This window comes from Phoca vitulina, unplaced genomic scaffold (genome assembly GCF_004348235.1).
Source record: "Phoca vitulina isolate PV1807 unplaced genomic scaffold, GSC_HSeal_1.0 scaffold1, whole genome shotgun sequence".
Classification (NCBI taxonomy): Eukaryota; Metazoa; Chordata; class Mammalia; order Carnivora; family Phocidae; genus Phoca; species Phoca vitulina.
In genome coordinates, this window is record NW_022589704.1 from 72,502,145 (window position 1) to 72,527,254 (window position 25,110).

Here is a 25,110-nt window from a genome sequence, read left to right on the forward strand (position 1 = left end):
TTTTCACAGCAAAAGAAACAGTCAACAAAACCAAAAAACAACTGACAAAATGGGAGAAGATATTTGCAAATGACATATCAGATAAAGGGCTAGTATCCAAAAATCTATAAAGAACTTATCAAACTCAACACCCAAAGAACAACTAATCCAGTCAAGAAATGGGCAGAAGACATGAACAGACATTTTTGCAAAGAAGACATCGAAATGGCCAACAGACACATGAAAAACTGCTCAACATCACTCGGCATCAGGGAAATCCAAATCAAAACCTCAATGAGATACCACCTCACACCAGTCAGAAAGGCTAAAATTAACAAGTCAGGAAATGACAGGTATTGGCGAGGATGCAGAGAAAGGGGAACCCTCCTCCACTGTGGGTGGGAATGCAAGCTGGTGCAGCCACTCTGGAAAACAGTATGGAGGTTCCTCAAAAAGTTGAAAATAGAGCTACCTTATGACCCAGCAATTGCACTACTGGGAATTTACCCCAAAGATACAAATGTAGTGATCGGAAGGGGTATGTGCACCGCAATGTTTATAGCAGCAATGTGCACAATAGCCAAACTATGGAATGAGCCAAAATGTCCATCAACAGATGAATGGATAAAGAAGAGGTGGTACATATACACAATGGAATATTATGCAGCCCTAAAAAGAAATGAAATCTTGCCATTTGCAACGACGTGGATGGAACTAGAGGGTATTATGCTAAGCGAAATAAGTCAATCAGAGAAAGACAAGATTCATATGATCTCACTGATATGAGGAATTCTTAATCTCAGGGAACAAACTGAGGGTTGCTGGAGGGTGGGGGGTGGGAGGGATGGGGAGGCTGGGTGATGGACACTGTGGAGGGTATATGCTATGGTGAGCGCTGTGAATTGTGTAAGACTGTTGAATCACAGACCTGTACCTCTGAAACAAGATAGTAGGAAGGGAAAAATGAAGGGGGGGGGAATCGGAGGGGGAGACGAACCATGAGAGACTATGGACTCTGAGAAACAAACTGAGGGTTTTAGAGGGGAGGGGGTGGGGGGATGGGTTAGCACAGTGATGGGTATTAAGGAGGGCATGTATTGAATTTAGCACCGGGTGTTATATGCAAACAATAAATCATGGAACACTACATCAAAAACTAATGATGCAATGTATGGTGACTAACATAATAAAATAAAATAAAATAAATTATCCTTATCTTGAAAATTTTGCATCGCACTGATAATCACCTGGATCTCAATATTTTTTAAAGGATAGACCTCTGACTACTCTTCCAATTTCTCTATGATTTTTGGTCTATTTATGATTTCTACTTCATCTCTCTCTCTTCCTCTCCCTCACACACACACACACACATACATACATATATATGTATATGTATATACACATATGTATATATTATCTATTTATAAATATTTTATCTTCTTGCCCAAATGCTTAAGGTCCTGCTCTTTGACTGAAATGGATTTGAATAAACTCATTTCAATGAATTACTCCTATATTCAAATGGAAACCACCCACTTTATTGATGTAATTTTTTGCTAGGTGTAGCTGATATTATTCATTTATTTCATGGTTATTAGAGCAATTATATGTATTTCGTGATATATACATACATATGTATGTATGAAGATATCTATATCTTCATCTTTAAACTTGGTTGGCTGTATGCCTACTTTACGAGTTACCAAGTAACTTTAAAAGAAAAATAGCAACCTGTTTTTGCTTGTTTTTGTTTTGGGTAAGATAATAGCCCTCAAGCAAAGAAAACACTCTTAATAATAGGTGGCCACTCTATTTCTCTTAGAGACTTAATATTTCTCAGAAAGGCATCTTCATTTTGTAGAATGATTTTTTGGGGGATGCAAACGTACCTCAGTTTGGTTAAACCTTCTCCACCTTTGTCTTAATTCGTGAAGAAAAATTGTTTAAAAACTGTTTTCAACCAAAAAAAGTAGGAATCTTTTGACTACTGATTATGCTGGTTACTTTGTGTTTATGCTTTTTTAAAATTTTATTACGTTATGTTAGTCACCATACATTACATCATTAGTTTTTGATGTAGTGTTCCATGATTCATTGTTTGCATATAACACCCAGTGCTCCATGCAGAACGTGCCCTCCTTAATACCCATCACCAGGCTAACCCATCCCCCCACCCCCTCCCCTCTAGAACCCTCAGTTTGTTTCTCAGAGTCCATAGTCTCTCATGGTTCGTCTCCCCCTCTGATTACCCCCCTTCATTGTGTTTATGCTTAAAGAGAGTTTTTACTATTGTTACAGCAGCAACAGCACCTACCTGCAGTTGCTAGGCCGGGATCCCCAAACCCAAAGCTGGCCGGGCTTAGGTGGAGAAAATGCCTTCTTCCTAACCAGCTGGAAGAGCCTCGTCCTGATTGGTTGAAAGGACCTAGTTCTGATTGGTTGGAAGAGCCTTGTCCTGATTGGTCAATATTGGCAGGAGACCCAGGAAGCTCATTGGTGCTTTTTGGAGCCAGGGTCCTCTGTTTTTAAGTCTGGCTTACATATGAGGCTGCCTCCCGGTCACGTCCTGGTCCTGTTCTGTAACAGAAGCAGTTAAACAACAGCAGACAACAGAAAGCGCCTAGGTGCCCAATATTTTTCATCTGGAGCTCGTTCCCAGGGACCCTGTCTCACAAATTAGGGCTTTTCCCTCCAAAAGGGAGCCATGTCTTGGATTTTGGGAAACTCATTTGTGGACTGACACTTTCTTACTGAGTGTACTTCAAAGGTTACTGTTCTTTGCACAGTATGTGTTGATTCTTTTCTCTCTTCTATAAGCCTGTTGTTTTCACTCAATTTTTATCTTTTTTTTTTTTTAAAGATTTTATTTATTTATTTGAGAGAGAGAAAATGAGAGAGAGCACATGAGAGGGGGGAGGGTCAGAGGGAGAAGCAGACTCCCTGCCGAGCAGGGAGCCCGATGCGGGACTTGATCCAGAGACTCCAGGATCATGACCTGAGCCGAAGGCAGTCGCCCAACCAACTGAGCCACCCAGGCGCCCCTCAATTTTTATCTTTTAACCCAAGGAAACCATGTGGTATAAGGAGGAACACAGTCTAAAGCAAATAACAGCAGAACTACTGTGGTTAAAGTCAGGGCTGGAAATCTCAGAAGCTGTCACCTTTGCTTTCTTCTCCAGGTAACGCAAAGGATCTGCTTACATTTGGAGGAGTACAGCCTTAAAATTATCATAGAGACTGTCTCCTAAAGACTTAACTCTGCTGTATCTACAGAGCATTTTGTATAGATAACATTGACACGTCCACAAAGATCCCGTAAAAACCCTACACACATACCTATCATCTCTAAGTGGCCCACATATAACTTTATATCTTTAACATGGACCCTCCCAGAGATACATCTTTGGCATGTTTCACCATGCTCAGAGGACTCTCCCTAAACCTGAAGAGGGCTAAAAAAAAAAAATGAAAAAAAAAAATGCAGTTAATGATTTTTCTGTGATAAATACACAAAATGAATGTATCAAGATCATGTACTTTTACATTTAAAAGAAGGCTGGAAATTATCTTACTGAGTGGATTCATGAAACACTGATCTAGATAACCTGGTTAAGGCCCCAGAGGAATTCAGTGGCTAAATCTCTTGGCTGATACTATAATCTACCCATAGCTTCACGATTTGATTGGATTAAGCTTTAATAGGTCAGCAAATTGTTTCCTTGAACTTCTAGTAAAACATAATGGATATGCTCTATTGTTAGCTATTATTTATATTAGATTTAATGTTGTGTGCATGTGTTATGTGTGGTTTTAAATACATACGTCACAACTCTAAGCTAATATTTGGTTTGTACCCACATTAAGATTTTCAATATAGGGACTTCATGACCTCTTTTTCTCTTATTTCCCTTTTCTGAGTTTGCTATTTTTCAGAACCAGGCCTGATTGTAATTTACCCTTTTCTGAAAAAGGCTCCTCCTCTTTTGGGAATGCTCTCAGAATCCCAGTGACCCACACTGAGTGTTTGGGGAAGATAGAGACACCCATCCACCCAGTTCAGTCACTCAAATAAGGTGAGAAATAGGACAAAACAGTTGTCACCGTTGGTTGGCTCTCAGATATGAGAGTAACCTTACCAAACTAAATCTACTTTATATAAATTCAAACATAAAAGAATCAAATATTGTCTGGATGACTTTATCCTGTCTTTTATGTCAGTCCATGTAACCAAATATGGGCTCCCTGTACAAATAAAGACAAAATGCTGAAATAAAACAAATAAGCAAAATGAAAAACCCAAACAAAACAAAACCCTATGGTTCCAGGAAGCAAATAAAGGCTTCCTGTGCAAATAAAGGCAAAGGGCCAAAATAAAGCAAAAACTCAACAGCTGTCTTAAAGTCTGAAGGACACAGAGGAATTCTTTTTTTTTTTTTTTAACAACCACTTACTCCTCTCCCATATCCACACTAATGAATAGAGTAGTTGGGCTAATGGTAATCCAGAAATTTCAGACATTGGCTCTGCCAATGCTTCAGAGGCATAACCTGCCTGGTATACGACAGTGAGGATCTTCACATGTAGTCTAGCCTCTAGACTGCTCTTGGATGGATGAGGCCATTCTGGCTACATATATGAGCGTTTGGTAGTAAATAAGGCAGTTCATAGAGAATTCAAGTAATGTCCTTTGAAGTTTTTCCTTTGAATTCTTATTACTTAAAACTCAATAGTAATACTTTACTTTGTACCAAGTGCTATGCTTGGACTATTTGATCTGTTTCTCCCTAAAATTTTTATTTTAGATATGTAAAAACTGAGGTTTAGAGAGCATATTAGTCAGCTTGGACTGATACCACAGACTGGGTGGCTTAAACAACAGAAATTTATTAGAGTTACTATAGTTTATTACAGCTGGGAAGTCAAAGATCAAGGTGCCAGTAATTGGGTTCCTTGTGAGAGCTCTCTTTCTGGCTTGCAGACAGCTACCCCCTCTCTATGTCCTCGCACGGCAGAGAAACAGAGAGCAAGCTAGCAAGCACTAGCTCTCTGATGTCTCTTCTAGAAAGACATTAATCCTATGGGATCATGAGTCCACCCTATGACTTTATTTAATTTTAATTACTTCCTTAATTACAGGTCCTGTGTCCAAATACAGTCACCTTGGGGTTTGGAGCTTCAACATACGCGTGTAGAGGGACACAACTCAGGCCAAAGCAGAAAGATTAAGTGACTTTTACAAGGTCACAGTACTGTTGAACAGGAGAGCCAGGATTTGAGGAGTTAGGCACTGAAGCCCCTGTAGCTTCCTATAGCTGTCTATGAGTCTCATGGAGGTCCCAGAGTTGGCCAAGCTTGTCTTCTAGACCCTTCGGCCTTTCTGTGTTCTGTACTTTTGTCATACCCTTCTCACCTGCTCCAGCACATCATCCCCACGTTCCAGCTCCTCAGGATTCATCTAATTTGTACTAAAGGTTGATTCATTTCAAGAGTATTTGCATATTTATGAACAAAATGCCTCATATAAGAATAACCCCCCCCCAATAATGGGATGTTAGCTTTCTGAATACATAACAGACATATTTTAAAAGAGATTCTTTCCTCATCTCTCAGATTACTCCTTACAGAAGACTGTTGTACTTTGGCATATGGGTGCGTAATACAAACATTTTCTACTAGTTTAGAAATATGCTTTGATGCTTTAGAAGAATATTGTTTAATTCATTTTGTTAAATATCTACTTCCCTGCCCTTTTCTTTTTATTAACAAATATTTCTAGCCCTGCATCGGGCTCCCTTCTCAGCAGGGGAGTCTGCTTTTCCCTCTTCCTCTGTCCCTGCTCGCTCTCTTTCTCTCTCTCACTTTCTCTCTCAAATAAATAAATAAAATCTTTAAAAACAACAACAACAACAACACAAAAACCCAAACATTTCTCGAACACTTTCTACACATAGAACATGAATGTAAATTTAAAGATACAAAATGGCCCTTGCTTTCTAGGTATAATTTAAGTATAATATGTTAAATGTCAAAAGAAATATCTGAGAAAAAAAGATGATATGACATTTCAGAGAATAAAGTTAGCTAAGAACTGCAATTTTTAGAAGTTTTATTTTATTTTATTTTATGAACAATGAGGCATTTCTGAAATCTTTTGAGTAGGTAGATAGCTTGATCTGATTCACTTTTAGAATCTCCTTAATAAAATAAAGGGGAGGATGAAGAGGAAGAGAGTTCAGAATAGTGTAATTGTCCTGAGGTAAATTCTGTAAAAAAAAGGAAGTTGTAAATAGTAGAACACCTTTGTGAATGAAGGGTTTGAGGCTTGAAGTCATATTTGTATGAAAAGATTAGTGTTTTCCCACATTTTATCATGGATGTTTGATCAGGGATGTTATTCAAAATATTTAATAACCAGTATGACATAAGACTTTAACAATCAGAACAGGGAACTGGCCAATCAAAATAGACCAGGTCCTAAATATATAATTAACAGATGTGACCATACTGTTATGAACTGGCTGAATGTCAGATCTGCCTTTGTCTCTGGTGGTACAGCCAGGGATCTCATGATTTGAAAGATTCTACTCCTTAAACACATTTCATAAATTAAGTAAAAAAATTTATTTTCCGATTTCTTAATTTAATAACAGACTTCTGTAATTTATATTAGTTTAATATCAGTATAACATACAAAACTGATACAACTTTAGCATTTGTCTGTAACACTTGGTTATCAGCTGGCCTATATGGCCTTATATCAGGCAGATGTGTAATTTCCACTTGGCATTTTGAAATATAAAAATAATTACCTAACTCATAAAATTCCTAGGGGACAGGTGGACTGCTGTCCTCAATTAATAGTGTTGATTTAAATCATGTACCTCACAGCCTAGAGATGTTTTAAAATGTCTCACACACACACACACACACACACACACTACATAAATATTTTCATAATTGACATATTATTTAGTTGCCAAAGTCTCTACCACTCTCTTTTGTTTTACACATTTATGTTATATTATTTTATCCACCTGGCCCCTGAAAGCAAATGCATTTATAATCCCTGATTTAGATATTTTTATGTTTTTATTTTTTTATTTTTTTTTAAAGATTTTATTTATTTATTTGACAGAGAGAGACACAGCGAGAGAGGGAACACAAACAGGGGGAGAGGGAGAGGCAGGCTTCCTGCTGGGCAAGGAGCCTGATGCGGGGCTCAATCCCAGCACTCTGGGATCATGAGTTGAGCTGAAGGCAGACTCCCCTATTTTTATGTTTTTAGAGACATCATTTTGTTCATGTCATAATCCAATTCCAATTGTAGTGAATTATGCTGTGATCAGGTTTTAAAAATTCCTGAAGTAGTTCTATCTCTTGAAGCACTGTTAACTCAAAAGATTTTACCATTTATATTTGTCAGGTTCTGCTTGAGCTGAATTCACCCTGACTTCCATTTTAGTTCACAACTTTCTACTCCTTTATATTCTACTCTTGACCTTCAAAATTATTTTGAAAGTCACAGTTGACTTTTTGTAGTATGTAAAACTTCTCTTTTTGATTTTTGTTTTGAATCTTTCCTCTACTTACATCCCCTGCTCCTCCTCTGAAACCAGTTCTCTCGAAACTACATGTGCCAATCCCCCGCTAAAAAAAGTGTATGTGATCTTGTATACTTCATGATGGTGCCCTTGGCCCATCTGAGCATGCAGGGACCAACAGGTAACATTCTTATGCCACCTTGGTTTGCCTGATACCTTCCTGTCCTTTCCATTCCTCCCCCAGGACCACACGCTGATGCTGCAATAAAGTGCAGTCTAAGATAGGGCCAACTTTGAGCTCTGAGTGTGCTGGTCTTCTCTTCCCGTTGTTCCTTGTAAAGATGATGGATCATTTTAGTCAGGACAGAGTAGTAGAAGGGCAAGCAGAAGAATGCTGAATAGTTACAGACCAAGTGGCAGATACAATGTCTTTTTGATGAACATTAATGAGCTAGGGTATACTTCAGGGAAAGTACATTAAAAGAACCTTGTGAGACATTATGACTGGACCCTGTAATTCTTGCTTATATCCACAAGAACTCAATGTCTGCATATCCTGACTTTGACATTGCACTGCCATAGTGAGTAGGAGAATGGGTGGGTAACACATGGCAGAACTTGGGGAAATTTTTCTTTCTTCCTTTAAAAAAAAAAGGCAGATGGTGTTTTGAACAAAACTTGCTGTAGAACATAAAAGCATGAGAGTTCTGGCTGTTTGAAAGAGAAAAAAATAAGTTGTTTTTTTTTTTTTAAATGGTAAAACTAGTTTCTTCCAGGGGCTTAAAGAAAAAAACATTGAGAAATGGGAGTGAACTGCAAGATAGGGTTTGTGTAACAAGTACCTAAAACCACAGAAGTCACATGGGCTTTTTCTGCTTTGCTACTTTTGATTACTCGTCAGAGAGTTTTTAGCTTCCCCCATCCTGCAAGGCCACTCAACCATGTGCGAGCTGGAGTAATCTTTATTCACAATGTCTTTACAAAGACTCATGCAACAGAGCTGCAATGGCAATTTGGTGGACTACTGTGCTGGTCCAGCATATAACTCTTACTCCCCGCTCACGGGCAGCTTCCGAATGGATGATAATAGAAGGATTCAAATGCTGGCAGACACTGTGGCTACTTTGCCTCGGGGAAGAAAGCAGGTATGATTACTGTTTTGTACTTTCAGAGTGTTCATGTTCTCTTGAGAGCAGAGTTGATGTGTTTGTCTGACTTCACACCGAAATTGTATTTTAGAGGCTTTGGAATTAGTCACTAAGAGTATGGGTGAGGAAGGAGACAGGGAGCCCAGAGAGCTTGTGGACTAGTCCAAAAGATTTAAGACCATAATAAAAAAAAAATTTTCAAGGCAAAACTTAAAAGAAGATTGTTTTTCTCATTTGAAGAGGTGTTGAAGTAAAATGAAAATCATTAAGTGCATCGAACTTAGTTCATATAGACATGGCCAGTTTGAGAATTATTGATTCCCCCCGCACCCCCACGTGTCTCATTGATTCCTTTCTCCTGGCTTCACTCCTTGATAGTCATTTCCAATCCAAGGAGAGCACTTTTTCTTCAGGACAAATTTTGTTGACTAAATTATTTTCAGGGCTGGGGTACAGGCACATTCCTAACGCTATTAGGAATTAAGGCTTTTATTAGATAAGTGAATGGCCGATGGAATACCAGCGCAGTCACTTCTTAGCTGTGGGACCTTGGACAATTCATTTGCCCCTCTAAGATTTAGTTTTCTTTTTTCTATAATGGAGATAACAACTGACCCACCCTAAGGAGCTCTTCTGTGGCTTAAGTGAGGAAGTGGGCAGTGCTTAACACAGTAGTATGTGCTCAAAAATTATGCTATCGTTTTTATTTGTACTGCAAGGTATTTCCCTAGAGATGAAAACTTATTTAGAAAAATCCATGTCCAGTTGAGTTAGTTTCTTTCATTCTATGATTTCCAATGTTTAAAACAATTTTTTAACCTCTTCAGGTTTTGGTTATATAACTTGCTATCATGCTCCAAGTACATATCTGAATTTAGACTTAGAATTGCTTTAAAGCATGAAGTTTTGCCCTTAAATCCTACTGCACATCACGGGCTCCTCTTAAACCTTCTAATTTCAGGATTAGAGAGTTAAAGCATAGAGGGAGAGTCGTGATCTTTTCTCAGTGATGTATGTAGCTGATTCCTCATTATTTTTCACAATGAAGATAAGGGCATAATTTGCCATGGTTCGGATTTTTGATCTTTTTAATCCCAAATGCTTTTATGACATTAAGCTTAATCAAATGATGAACACTTCTATCAATTTACTACTTGCCTGAAAATAAAGCAGCTGTGGGAAGCACCAAGATCTTTATTCAGGTTTCAGATATAGAGCAGTGTAGGAGGTATAGAGGTGAGAAGAACACGTTTCCTGGCCTCGTAGGGTTAACAATTCAGTAGGCAGAACAAATGAATAGGCATTATACAACATAAATGCTCTAATCCAGGGACACGCCTTTTAATATAACCTTGAAGGACAGATATTCCAGTGATTGAGGGGTATTCTAGAGCAAGGCAATAATTAATGCTGAGGCACAGATTTGGGGACCTTTGGGGCACATTGAGATAACAGCACATTATTGTGTCCAGAGGACCCAGTAAGTGTCTGTGGGAGGGGAGGGGAGACCTTGGAGCTGGGCTGCTTTATGAAACACTTGAGCACTTCTCCCGAGGATGCAGTCATTTGACCAGCACAGGAAGCCACAGGGTGTGTTTGAGCAGGAGAGGGTTTTGGGAACCTCACTCTAGAAACGTGGTGTGTCGGTAAGTGGGTAGGGATGAGTGGCGAGGGAGCAACTTTTGCAGTAGTTGGAGAAAGAGGAAATGGACGGAATGGAGAGGAGACCCAGAGACTTGGCTGTGAAAGGCAGTGAAGATGGAAGAGTCACATCTGGTTTTAAGCATGGGTTAAGACAGCGTGGACTAAGAGAAGGCAGTCAGTAGGAGGTTATTGGAAGGAGACTGTGAGAGAGATGGAGGGAGATGGAACACACTCATCGTGCATATGTAGATAACATATACTTGTGAACATGCACATGCACACATTCCCACACCAATGAATTTATCTGATGTTCTCCTCTTTTTAGGTCCTCTCTTCTCCCTTTTCTCATGTTCTTTCCCATAGTAAACTCCTATTCGAAGAGCTTTTTCTTCCTGTTGTGAGAATTACTGTAAGGAAAAAAACAAAACAAAAACAAAACCTCTTCTACATGATACTTAGGGTTCTGTACAATTCTCATCAATGAGACTTGATGTAAGTTTATCCCAACATTTCAGAATTTTCCAAATGGATGTTCATTTCTTTTAAGTGGTTTTTAGAGAATAATCACCCATTTTGCACCGACCAAATTGCAGGCAACAAGATCCCTGTGAGGCAATCCCACGAGCAGGTGTCTCTCTGCCCACTGTTATTTTCAACACTTTCAGGGCTGACGTCAACAATTCGTACTTCTTGTTATTGCTGGCTTTGGTTTCTGCAAAGCTCTATCTGGTGAGCCTGTAGTTTCAGATTAATTGTCAGAAGCATTTGGGTGTTTACACTCAGAATTGCTTAAAAATAGACTTGTGTGTGTGCATATTCCCCCTATACCTGTATTTGCAGGAGGTGACAGACACCGCAGTACAGCTTCTACCTCTGCACATAATTTTAGGGGAAAAAAAATCCCTGCAATGGAAAACACGGTGGAAAGGAGACCAGAGGAAATAAGGAGAGGCTTTATAAATGTCGTGATGGCAAAGGAGTAGTGCTTGTGCCTGATGAACCCCGAGGGTAGTAAGCTGCGTTTGGAAGGCGGAGTTCACCAAAAGCTGCGACGAGAGCCAGGGACCTGCGGACCAGGCAGGAAGCTGGACTGTGCCTCAGTGGTAGCACAGGCTGCCTTTGCCTGACAGTCTTCCCGTTATCGAATTATTGCTCAATAGGCACCTTCTGAAAGGGCGATTTCACTTAAAAGCTCAGATACAGAATTTTGCAAAGCGTGTATTTCTGGGGTGGATTCTGCCCTTCGGGGGCTTTCACCTGATTTCTGGCCGCACACCCATCTGTTACCAAAGCTCCCAAGTGTTCCTAACTACAAGGTATTTGGATCATCTAATGAATACTTCAGGTAGAAAACTATTAATTTCACTACTAAAGAATTTGAAAAGTGTCCTCTAATCCGTATTGTGACATGCTTGGAATCAATAGCCCACAGTTTTTCTTGGAAAAGGAGCTCATGAGTCCACAATGAGACTTTCTTGGGAAGCTGGGACTTTTATTTGGGTTCCTTAAGGGCACTTACAAGTTAGGAAACTGAAGTCAGCTCCATTAAGCAAGTATCTTAGAATAGTCTGCAGAGCCCTGCTATCCCAAGGCTCCTGGCTTAAAAGGGAAACAGGAACAAAAAAAAGCCATATTCATGGAAGAATCAGGGGGAGGGAGGCAGGGACTCAAAAGTGAGCAGGGCACATAATTTGTGGAGGCTTGACACAATAAAAACAAAAGAAACACCTTCCCTGTTAGTAAGTATCCCCTCCCCACCCCCGATACTTTCAGGAAGTGAGTTCACTGCGTGGGGACCAGGAAGTAACAATCTGTTACTTAACAGCTGAAGTGGCTACAATACTGAACTTGGAGCTCCTCCTGGCCTGCTAGCTCTCTGAGCTACAGATGACCCATATCTTTTGCAAACTGACAGCTGAAATATTTGGTCTTCGTGTCCTACTGAAGAGGGGCACTGTGAATCACTGCATAGCAGCAAAAATTACATTTTGAATATTAATGCCTGATCTTTTAAGTCATCTGACTAAAAACAAAAAGAAGAGGAATCGTAAGCTCACCCCCAGGCATCTTTCTATTAGTGGCAGCAAGGGGTTAAGGAGCTTTGTCTTAATCAGCAGTGGTAATTGAATGTGTAGTTTGCAGGCCTGCCAAATCGCCAAACCTAGATTTCTCATATTAGATAATGTGTAATAAAAGACAGCTGTTGCCAGCATATACCGTTCGTCACATACCAGCTCCTTATTCGTGCGTCTTGCACTGCCACCCTGAGAAGACGCTCTGGCTGGGAGGGCATTCCGGAGCGCGGCCCCCACTGGTTGGATCTGAGAACAGGACAGCTCACTCTAGGAGAAGGGCTGTGGGCAATACGTTTTCCAAAGCGTGAGACCTTCCATAAGGCCTTAGGCATACTTCCTCCCACTTCGGCAGATAATTTGGTGTGTGAGCAAGGTGGAACCCTGAGAACCTTCCTTTCCACTTCGCCTGAGTCTGACAGCCCAGATCAAAGACGAGTAGGCTTTGTGTCAAGATGTGGCACGTGTCAGAGAATTTGATGGTACCTAATTTATTTAAATTCTTTTTTATTTAAATATTAGGTGCCGAAGAGAGGTTCATCGCTCATCCAGAGTAGAAACTAATTTATACTTTGACTTAGTCTGATTTTTTTGTGTGTCACTGATAACCCAAATCAGTCAGTCCACAGGAATTGAGTCTCTGCCATGCATCTCACGTTGTGCTAGGCAAATATTTTCAACTAGTCAATTAGCTAGATAGAAAGGTTAGCAGGAGAAAGGTGGGGCAGTTTCCTTCTGTGTGGAGGTCTTGGATTTGTCTTGTGGACTTAAAAGATTTTAGATCTGAATTTAAATATAATTTTTTTTTTATTATTGTTATTTAGAAGGCAGATTGCAGGTGGGCCAGATGGAATCTTGAGGTTCCCATCAATATTATGATTATTTGCCTGGCAAAAGGGCATTTAAAATTGCTGAGGAAAGGTTGGAAATTTTAATAACTCATTAATCCTTGCTACCATTTATTCATTTGGTGGTTATGTATTAAAGCATTACTAACTTCCTTTGCTTTCTATTAGTCCTTTCTCTATGGTTCTTGTTGTTTTTGGATTGAGATTTTTTTTTTTGATCTTATTTTTTGACTTGATTTTCATTTTTAATGTTGCCACATGTTTTGGATTTTTTAAATTTAATTCTGTATTTTTAATGATTACCCTTGAGATTTTCCTGTGAATATTTAAAATTTGCGGAAGAACAAAGTTGAAAAGTATTTTAACACATTCCTCCTGCATTTGATCTTTCACCACTACTTAGTTACTTATTTTGGTGTCTAGTAGTTTACTTCTGTTTGTCTATTTAGCTATTTTTAAGTTTCCACTCTATTCCAGGCCCTGCACTAGGCACAGGGGAATAACAAGTACATTCCCCAAGAGGCCCAAAGGACACGGATAATGATGCTCAGAACTGAGGTATTTGATCCAGCATACCCTGTATATAAACACACATACATGTCTCCTCATATATGAATATCTGAATGATACGATGAATATTGATAGTCAAGAGTAGTATTTTTTAAATAGAAACCCTAGTTACGATAACAGATAACGTAAGTAGATATGACCTACCTAAGTACCTTAAAATTGGAAATAAGAGTAAAAGCCGGGCAGATACAAATAATGAAAACAGATTAAGACAATGTGAGTACAGTATACTGGAGAGATGAGAATGCTTGGGAATGTCAAGTTTATCACTCTCCTCCATACGAAGGTGGCCCCATTGCATAGCTGAGTGGTCCCCGCCCATGTCTGTGGTAGGTAAGACAAATCAGGCTGAAACAAACCATACAAATTGTTGGAGGCCTTCTACAGTTAGTCCTTACAAATTGAAAATAAATAATACTTTTTAACAAAACTAGAGACTCTTTTTGGGGCTGAGCCTTCCTGGTGCAGTCTTCAGGATGATATAAATGGTCTGAGGTCCAGAACTGAAAAGACAAGGAATTACAAAATGTAATTAATTTACATCAAATCAATGAGAGAAGATCAGCTCCTCTTTACAGTAGCTTTATTGATCAATAGGCGAATTCTGAACTCTGAGCCATTCCAGAAAGTTTGTGAGAATGCTGGCATTTGCTACTTGGTAACTCAAATTCATTAACAGTGATATAGGCTTCTCTCCAAACAAATGCCTTAATAAGGATTTTTTTGTGTGTGCATTAATTTCTTTTATGCGTTTTTATCCTGTTTTTCATCCTCTATTTGTCTTATTTGTATTTGTTTGGACTATGTATTGAGAGTATATATTTGTATGTGTTTGGACTATGTGTTCATCTCCTGACGTTTTTTAATGTACTCACTGATCGATGACAAGCATATCAGAGTGACAGTGAAACACCATGGTTTAGCTAGTACTGTAAGCTGACATTTTGGGTCCCTGGACCAAGACTTGAGAAAGGGTTAATTAACTTGTGTTAATTCCTAAAGGAATAAAATAAAAACACACACACTCACAGCAATCACCTGAAAAACAAGATGCTTCCTTTTGCTTATTTTTCCTACTTACAGGGGTAGAATATATCCTGGGAGTTTATGTCTATATGATCTTTTTCCAAAGCATGCAGGAGAGTGAAGGTGATAGTATTCATACGGTTTATACCATTTTGAGGTTCCTTTCCTTTTTTGGCTGGAAATCTCATTGCACTTTTCCAAAACTATTGCAAAGATAAATCATAAAACAGAATTGAGGTTTTGAGTCCCTGGTTTCACCTCAGTTGTATTTCTGCGTATGTGTTGGTTCTTTAGAGATTATTATATCCTCCTAAAAACAGCAACACATTGAACTATTATAGTAAATACAGTCCTTTCATCAGTATCTCAAAAAACTATCAAGTATTTTATATGCCATTCTATGGGTGTTGTTTTCTTTGGATTTCCGTGTGATTATAAATTGCTCTGGTTAATCTTTCAGGGGCTCTTTTCAATACAGATTAGATATGACATTCTTTTTGGAAGCTTTGGAGTTTTGCCACATTACACGAACTCTTTTGCCACGGTGTATTATTATCTGAGCCTCTTTTTAGCCTTTTAGTGCTTGGATGTTCCCTTTCCGGGCTCTCCTTTGCTACCAATAGAGAATGGAAATTACCACCTTTACGTAACAATTTCCCAGAGCTGGGCCAAAGAAGGTGATAAAGAACAAAGTCCTTTGTGATTTAGAACATTTTATAGATGTGTCTTAGGACCTTTTGATAACTGTGTGCTTGTTATATTTTTCAGCTTGCTTTGACAAGATCAAGTTCTTTAGGTGACTTTTCCTGGTCTCAAAGGTAAAGAGATTCATGAATTTTTTTGGTCTCCTAGCAGCATGCACTAACACACACACACACACACACACGTGCACACACACACACACACACACACAAACACACAGTCTTTTTTTTTTTTTTTTTTTTTAAGATTTTTTTATTTATTTGCGAGAGAGACAATGAGAGACAGACAGCATGAGAGGGAGGAGGGTCAGAGGGAGAAGCAGACTCCCTGCTGAGCAGGGAGCCTGATGTGGGACTCGATCCCGGGACTCCAGGATCATGTCCTGAGCCGAAGGCAGTCGCTTAACCAACTGAGCCACCCAGGCGCCCCTAAACACACAGTCTTACATACTACAGTTTACCTGAATGTCAGTCATCTGTAATTGTGATAGTTATTTCATGATAAGAATGTGCCAAATGTGATGCTTTGATCTTCATGCATATTTTTAATGTTTTATTACAGAAAGCTCATTACCGTGGAAAAGCAAGATAATGGAATGTTTGGATTTGAAATTCAGGTGGGCAGTTTTCAATTTTCCAGACTTTTAATGAAGAAAGTGGTGCTGGTAGTGTGATATTTGCAAGGCAAGAGTGAAGTCAGGATTAGAGAGTGATGAACACTGTGACTTTTATTCAATGTGCAGTGGTTTGTTTGGGGTAGTGTTTCAGTAGGCTAGGTACCATCAAGGAAAGAAAACATTGAAGCAGTTTTACCCCTGAGACATGCTCAGCAACTTGCTCTTAGTTGCTTTAGTTTTCCTGTAAGTCTGAGACTGACCTGAAATACTTGATATCGGCCAGGTCTCAAATAAGAAAGTGAAATACTCTTTACAGATGTGCATTTTTATATATTTGCATTTCAGATGTGTTTTGCATAATCATTTTTATACTGTAGATCAGATTTTAAATCTATACTTTGGTATTCAAGAAATACTTGAAAACATGTAGATTTGTGTGTATGGGACTGCATGTATTCATATATAACTCCTGTTACATTTTAAAATACTAAAGATTTCATCTCAGATATAAAGAAGAAATTAGGACTTTTATCTTTTTTTTAAGATTTATTTATTTTGAGAGACAGACAGAGAGCGTGTGTGTGCATGAGCAGGGGGAAGGGCAGAGGAAGAGGGAGAGAGAATCCCAAGCAGACCATCCTGAGCATGGAGCCCCACGTGGAGCTCGATCTCACAACCCTAAGATCATGACCTGAGCTGAAACCAAGAGTCAGAGGCTTAATGGACTGAGGCCCCCAGGTGCCCCTGGACCTTTTTCTTAATGACAACATCTTATAATTATTATTTGAAACATTTTAGAAAAGTTGGATCTACTTGCATATTATCTCATGCTCTAGGAAATTTCTAAGAGTCTTTATAGGTTTCTATTTCTCTCTTTTTTAAAAATTTTTTATTGTTATGTTAATCACCATACATTACATCATTAGTTTTTGATGTAGTGTTCCATGATTCATTGTTTGTGTATGACACCCAGTGCTCCATGCAGAACGTGCCCTCTTTAATACCCATCACCAGGCTAACCCAACCTCCCACCCCCCTCCCCTCTAGAATCCTCAGTTTGTTTTTTAGAGTCCATCGTCTCTCATGGTTCTTCTCCCCCTCCGATTTCCCCCCTCCCATAGGTTTCTATTTCTAATAACCTCCTGAAATACTTGATATCGGCCAGGTCTCAAATAAGAAAGTGAAATACTCTTTATTTCTCATTTGCTGTCTGCTCTTTCGTGGCCATATTTGTAAAGATGGTGAGTTAGGTCAAATGAAGTCTAATCCAATTAAGTCCAACAGTAATAGCTTAAGTATTATTGTTTTTTTTTCTTCCATCACACTTTTGCATTTCTTTTTTATGTCTTTTGCATAATCATACTTTTGCACTGCACATCAGCTTTTAGGTCTTAGCTTTGGTGCTGCTTTTAGAAAACTTTGGTGACCGAATATCAACCCCCATATTGGAAAGTCATGTGTATTTGAAGATTAGGAACAGGAAACTGCCAAGTAAAACATGCTTTCTGAATAAAGAAACAAAACAAAATGGAACTCTAGCTATCATGACTAGGGAGAAGGTTATAGGAGGAAGAAAGATTCTTTCTACTTTCTGAATTATTCTACTTTTAAATTTGGTGAAATCTATAATTTTTCTATCAGGCTTTAGAAGCATAGTACTCTCACTTCTTCCCCATTCACACGAAACACTCCCTTTCTGTTGTGGAGAGATGGTGCTTTTTGTGACTGCTTCTTTTTAAATGAGAATTACCCACAGGAGGTGTAGCAGTTGCTACTGGAAACAGGATCAATGACTACTCACTTACCCTATTTAGTGCAACAAATGGGGATCTTTTTTCTCGCTCTTCTATGATATAGGTCACTATTTCCCCCGTGTTTCTCCCCCATACCGTGAATGCCAACTCTATGTGAAGCAAGAGTCAAAACTATCAGTACTGGACAGCAGGCTACAGCACCTTGAACCTTTGTAGATCAACACGAGCCAAGGATTTCCCTTCTGAACTGCAGCCTGTTCCAGGGAAGTAGGAACCCATTCTTCTGCTGATTCCCATTTAGTGTATGCTTTCCATTGCCACCTCCACCCCCTAATCTATCCTTTAGCAGTAGTCACCAAATAGGGGAAATGCCCTGGGAACTTTTTGAAGACCAGATAGAGCCTCAGGTCCCCCTACTGTGTGCCCATTGTTAATGTGTATTTGGGGCCTGGTCTCCCGAGTGAAGGGCATGTTGGAAAAGAAACAAGTCCACCTCCTTTTTGGATTTCCATGGGTGCTAATTTTATATTGCTAGTGAGAATCATGCTGTATGGGAGCAAGACAAACGTTAGATTCATACATACTAAAGTCATGCTCTCTTAGTGCTGCCTTGTGGGGTTTTTAGGAGTTTCAAATGAAATAACACATCTTATAAAGTACTTAGTAACGTGCCTGGTACCAGTAGATCAGCCAATGGAAGGCGTTAGCATTAAAGTCACTGGGCCTGAGAGAGCATAGTGTGACTTTTGTATCTCTAAGAAATGCAGGGGATTATTTTGTCATTGGCTTCTAAAAATGGGACCTGGAAGACCGGGTGAGAGAGAGAAATATTTGACTATTTCCATTCATAACGTTGGGGCCTCTGCCTTTTCTTCTTTATCCCCAACCCACATGTTTTACACTGGTTGCAAACATATATCCCGGCTGTGTAAATCAACACGTTTCCCCCTCACTGCTCACTTTGGTCACTGTACCTGGAGAGTAGATGCTCACCGATAATAAAAATTGTTGTAACAGTGGTTTCCCAGAGGAATGACTGTTAGAGCTTTGGCCCATGTACCTCATGAACCGGATCACCTTTCCATTCCTGGAAGGGTCCAGGCTCTAGCAAGAAGACTTCCCGGCAGAAAAGCTGTTAAAGAGATCTCTGCCATAGATGGGAAGGATGTTAAATGATCTTTAAGAGGTCCCTTCTACATTTACCATACAGGGATTCCAAATGCCTCTAAATGCCTCGCAGAGAGAATAGAAATTCCTTAGATATTAACAAAGTCAAGTTTCTAGGAGTTGCTTGCATGTGACTGACTTCTGGGTTCTGGAGGCTGTGTGTCCGTAAAGTAAGAAAGAATGAACATCAGACATTAACTTCTCCACAAGGAAGCCGTGCTGTAATGTGGTTTAATTTTAGGAATCAGATTACTTAACTCAGGTGCTGATTTTGGTTCTAAATGGAACTAGGCTTCATAACTTAGATGTGTGAAAAATACAAATCTGTTTGTTATAGGTCATTGGGCCACTCTCTCTAGCAATATTTATGCAGTATTCTTGGTACAATTTGACACAAAAATAAAAACAAAAACAAAACCAAGCTGCTTTTGCCAAACTGAGGCGAGAGATGAAGCATAAGTTTTTCTAATTTGGTTGGGTGACTAATGAACCGATGCATATTCAGGGCAGGCACAGCAGAGAGCACTTAGACAAGAAGGTGATCGTGTCGATTATAGTACTTTTGAAAAAATGCAGGGCAGATTGTCATTATTTGCAGAGCTCTGATTTAAAATAATTATTGTTGGCATATCTCCCTTCCTGGATGTGTACTGTTCCATATGCTGCTGTAATGAGTGCTTTAGCTTGGGAGAACTACACAGAGATTTTTCTCTTTGCTTTTGGCTTCTATTGTTTTATCCCATTGGGAAATAAGAGACCTGATTTTTCTTAATAGATATGTAATAATGAGAGCATCAGGTGGTCTCTTAGGCTTGAACATACAAAATCTTAAACCAGTCTTATTCCTACTTTCTCCCTCAAGCTGGGATTTTTTTTTTTTTAAAGATTTTACTTACTTATTTGAGAGAGAGAGAGAGGGAGAGAGCATGAGTGGGGGCGGAGGGAGCTGCAGGCAGAGGGAGAGGGAGAAGCAGGCTCCCTGCTGAGCAGGGAACCCACGGGGTTGGATCCCAGGACTCTGGGATCAGGACCAAAGCCGAAGGCAGATGCTTAACCGACTGAACCACTCCGGTGCACCCTCCCGCCCCCCTCTTTTTTAATGGTTGGGGTTGGCTACAGATTGCATCATAGAATTTCCCGATTGGTATCTTTGATTCAGTTCATATTCAAGAAAGCCTTTCCAAATTGTTCTTTGTACTTACCTACTATACTGCTTAAGGTGATCAACACCATTTTATTCTTTGACACATGGATTTTGAGGTTTTTGAATAGTAATTATGTATCACTTGAATTTTCACAGACTTACAGGCTGCAGAACCAGAACCTGTGCTCCTCAGAGATGTGCACTCTGATTTGCAAAATCCAGGAGGACAGCCCAGCACACTGTGCTGGCCTGCAAACTGGTAATTTGTAACTTTGCTTGTGTTAGGAATTATTTAAATAGCAAGAAAAGAAAACTTTATGATGTTAAAGGTTGAGATATGATTGCTGCTGTGAATTTTCTTAGCTCCTTCATGTTGCTAAGGTTTGGGGCTTGCTTGTTTTTTTTTTTTTTTATTTGCATGTCAGGAGGGATTATTTAAGCAACTATCTTAACAACTCACTTTTCTTGGCATCTCCCAGGTGATGTCCTTGCAAATATCAATGGCGTGAACACGGAAGGCTTTACCCACAAACAAGTTGTTGACCTGATCAGATCTTCAGGAAACCTGTTAACGTAACTATCCATCTGCTTCCCGTAGGGGCTTCAAAAACGTTACCGTCTTTCATAATGCCTGTTGAGTGAATGAATAGGCTTTTTATTCAGGATCACAAGAAGGAAGGCAGTGCACCATAGCTTTGGTATTGGGTACAGACATTGTTTATCAGTTCCTTTTGTTTCTCAAGGTTTCCTCAAATTTGAACATGCTGTCAACATCTGAAGTCAGAGGACATCAATAACTCAAATGTCTGTGTGGGAGGGATAGCATTTAGAAAATTTATTTTTTTTATGTCAAATTCAATGAAACTGGCACATATTCTCTTTGGTCAGAGAGGAACTGGTCCCATTTCCATGGTTGATATAATCTTGTGGTTAGAACAAATGAAAGGTCAGAAGGGCTGAAGTTTTTCTCTTATACCACAAGCCAATTGTTTTTCTTTTCTAGTGTCTTATTTGGAAGGAAGAAAAAAGTCTGCTCAATCCTCTCTGCCCTGCAACACACACACTCACACTTACTAATATTCCAGACTTACTAATGGGAGAGTGGCCTCCTCAACCAGAGATTTGACTGACCTTTCCACCATACCATCCTTAGAACCTAGTAAGACTTCAGTAATTAGTTGAAAGATGGAATTTGCTCAATCATTTAAATGATATTTATTGAGCAAATACGTTTCCAGCTTTGCAATAGGCTTAGGAGAGACATAGACAAAGACTCTTATAGTGCTTTATTGATTGTGGGAGGAGATGGACAAGGAGACCCTCCAAAAGAAGTAATTTTGATATTTCAATTATTGATAACTGCTGTTAAGAAAATAAAATAAGGAATGGGATAGAATACTGAGTAAGAGGACTGCTCTGTAGCTTAGGTGTTGAAAGAGATCTCTGTGGAGGGGAAATCTGAGCTGAGACTTAAAGAAAGAGAAGGGGTGGTCATGTGAACTCCTGGTGAAAGCATTTCATGCAAAGAGAGCGGTGTCTGAATTCTCAAAATGGACTTGGCATGTCCAAGAGATAGAGAGACAACCAGTGTGATGGGTAGTTGGTAGATTAGGGAGAGTATAAGAAGTAAAGGCAGGGAGTTTGCCAGGGGGCAGAGCATGGGTCTTATCAGGCTAAGTAGTTTAGGATTTATTCTGACCAAGTTGGGTCTTACATTACCTCCTTCATTCTTCACAGCTACCTTGTGAGGTTAGTTTTATTTCTATTTATAGATAAAGTGACTGAAGCTTACATTAGGTGGAGTGAAGATCAATGATCTAGTAAGTGACTGGGCTAGGATTTGACCATCTGCTCTGGATGCCAGGATCCATTCTCTTCAGCTACCTCACAGCTGCTCATTGCAAGTTGCCAGTAGAAAATCCATGGGATGCTCTTCAGTGATTCTAGTCTAAAACTTCAAAGATGTTCTGGGTGTGTGCGAGAGTAGTTTTAAAAGACAACTCCTGATGGTAGAGGACTTAGTCCAACTCTGTGGATCTTGTGAGTTCAGGGTAGAGGATCGGGGTGCTCTTTACTCCAGAGAAACTTGAATCTATGAGGTTGGAGCCATATAGAATCCAAGGGGGAAAGGTGGCAGTGAGAATCAGAAAGCCACGTTCCAAATGGGTGAAGTGGGCAGAACGCAGGAATATAATTAAGAAGTAATGGGTGGAGACAAATGGAGATCCAGAAATCAGGAAAATGAGAGACATCTGTCTAAAGACTGAAGAGAACAACCAACGTATGCCTGTGGCTTTGCACATGGACACCTATCGCTTGGGCAGGTCAGATGGGCATTAAGAGTCCTGTTGAAACAAATTCATAGGATCCTCACTAATGCCCAGAGACGAGGCCACCCTAATGAGAAAGCAGACAACATCCTGGCTTGCATTATCATCTCATTATCTTGGGAATGATGCTATTAGAAATAGAGAAAAATAGGTCTTCATATTTAATGCTATTGTTTTACTATGACTTGAAAAATTTCTGCATCTTAATACAATAGTTACAGCTTACTTATCAGAAGGAATTTGAACCAATATTTTAAATACTTAGTGTGTGACTCACACATGAAATTTGTTACCTTATTCAGATTGCTGACTTAGTAGTCAAAATACAGGTGTCAACATGAGCCCACAAAACAAATCAAATGAGTCAAGATAGAACAAGTCTTTTTATTTTTAGAAAGGCATTTGGTATAGGGAGAAATGGAACACCATTAAACTGATAATTCTAGGACTGAAGTTTATAAACTTAAAAGGTTCTGAGATGTGAGAGTCATATGAAGGCTATTATCTCATAGTGGTTCTGGCTCTGTTTTTTCTAGCTGAAAAATTAAGGCAGTTTACAGAGGTACAGTTTCCTAGAATCCTGGGGAAGAAAGGACTTTTCCCTTTTCCAAGAAATGGCATGTCTATTCCACTGTTTGAAGATCCCTATTACATGTTTTATTGCTGGACCCCTTATGCTTAGCATAGTGTCTAAAGTCTGGCACGTGGTAAATGCCCAATAAGCATTGACCAAATAAAATAGGTGATTCAGCCAGAGCCCATAAGAATGAGTTCCAGTAGAGAACGATAGTCATTGTCATATAGTGGTGTCTATAAAATAAGCTACAGCTTACAAGTGAACCAATATCTTTTCTTTCAACCACCCTCTCGAGGGGATTTTTGTTCGTGTTTTTGTTTTTTTTCCCACTTCCTTTCCCTGAATAGTGTCAGAAGATTCAGCCTAGGTCCAGATACTTGAAGTGCCATGAGAATCATAACATTTATATTGCTTTTTTAAGTATAGTCTGTGCTGAAAGTGTAGTACTCCATAAGGATGGTACTCGTTTGAAAGGATCACTCATGCTGTTCTCCCCCCCCCCCTTTTTTTCTTAAAACAGGATAGAGACTCTTAATGGAACAATGATTCTCAAAAGAGCAGAGCTTGAAGCAAAGCTGCAAGTTTTAAAGGTAATTTAATTTAATACAGTGAGGCACATTTTTCATCCTTGAATGTGTGAGTGGTAGAATAAAAATCTATTTGAGGGATTGAAATAGCCCTTGAAGATGAAATGTCGTGATGAGTCTAAACTGCTGAATTATCAAGAGCCACACAATTACCTTTACAGGAATATTAAACTCCACAAACCAGTGCAAATCACTTTCTTCCTTCCTCCTTCTGTGTTTCTATGAGGCTCAGGAAGGCAACAGGAAGGCACATCACTTGAAGAACTTTTCACTAATGCACCTGTGATCTCTCTTGATTTACATTTTGTTCGGGGGATGGGGGAAACAAAGGAGGAGTTGCTGGTCTTTTCCTCATTTTTCCAAGTGCTGCATGTGTGCAGGAGGGCCTGGAAGCTTTGCTTTTCCATTGTCCTCTTCTGTGTCCTTCTGTTCTGCTTCATTCTTCCTACAAAAATCATCTCCCTCTGCTCCTGTGGCCGTCCTTGAATCTACTTTCATTGGCAAACACACAATCAGCTTTTAAGTGGGAAAAAAAAATAAAAGTTTCCAGGAGATAGTACACAATGCAGAGTTCAGAGAAAATTCCCTGGGATGGCTCTTTGAGGGTCTTGAAAATCTCAGTTTGCTAGACTGGTGAGGCTCTGCCAGGCCATGAAGTGCAGACCCTCATCCGTGTGCATTTGAGTCATGGTCCTGCAGACTGCACTGACCTCTTTCTCCCAGAGATCTCCCCTGCGTGGCAGTGAGGTGGCGGGTCTGAGCAGAGACCACATGGCTTACAGGCAGGTTGCTCACTTGCACTGTGTTTGGCAATAGCTGGCTTTTATGAATTTTCTTTATGAAGTATGTACTTCTTAATTACTGAGCCCATGACCGTAGAGGAGTTACTATGTTTATCCTTTATCTTGTATTCTCCCCCCCCATATCTAATTCATCAATGAACCCTGTTTCCTTCTGTGTCCACACTGGTTTTATACTCTTGTCATTTTACTTGTCATTATGATATTTTGAATTAATTTGTAAAATTCCTTGAAAAATTCCTCTGTTCAGATTATGATAGGAATTGACATTTATAGAATAAATATCAATTGACATCTTTATGGTTTTCACCTTTCCTACTTCAAACACAGGATCTTGACCTTTTAATTCAGGTCTTTTATGTACTTCAAAAACATTTTATCATTTCTTCATACACTTTTATATAGCTTTTATTATATTTATTCTTAGGTGCCTTCTAAGTTTTCTTGTTATAATAAACATGATTTTTTAATTTTAAAAGATCTTTTAATTTGTTGCTATTGATTTTTGTGTAAATTTTCAACTCCGATAGTCTTGCTGAACTCTCTTTATTCCAACGTTTGTAGATTTTTTATATAGGCATATTATCATCTGCAGATACTGA

At 39.3% G+C, this 25,110-nt stretch overlaps 1 protein-coding gene across 2 annotated transcripts in view; it reads left to right on the plus strand.

Moving 5' to 3' along the window:
- Window positions 1-8,441: 8,441 nt before the first annotated feature.
- CYTIP (cytohesin 1 interacting protein) overlaps window positions 8,442-25,110 on the plus strand; it is a 31,163-nt gene continuing 14,494 nt past the window's right edge. Inside the window, exons 1-7 of one of the 2 annotated variants that reach the window (XM_032410148.1) lie at window positions 8,581-8,668; window positions 13,713-13,793; window positions 15,600-15,649; window positions 16,095-16,149; window positions 20,371-20,473; window positions 20,694-20,787; window positions 23,642-23,711. In XM_032410148.1, coding sequence (XP_032266039.1) covers window positions 13,776-13,793; window positions 15,600-15,649; window positions 16,095-16,149; window positions 20,371-20,473; window positions 20,694-20,787; window positions 23,642-23,711 — 390 coding nt within the window. In that variant the 5' untranslated portion in view covers window positions 8,581-8,668; window positions 13,713-13,775. Of the gene's footprint in view, window positions 8,669-13,712; window positions 13,794-15,599; window positions 15,650-16,094; window positions 16,150-20,370; window positions 20,474-20,693; window positions 20,788-23,641; window positions 23,712-25,110 lie in introns of both variants that reach the window. The other variant, XM_032410144.1, reaches the window with a different exon arrangement.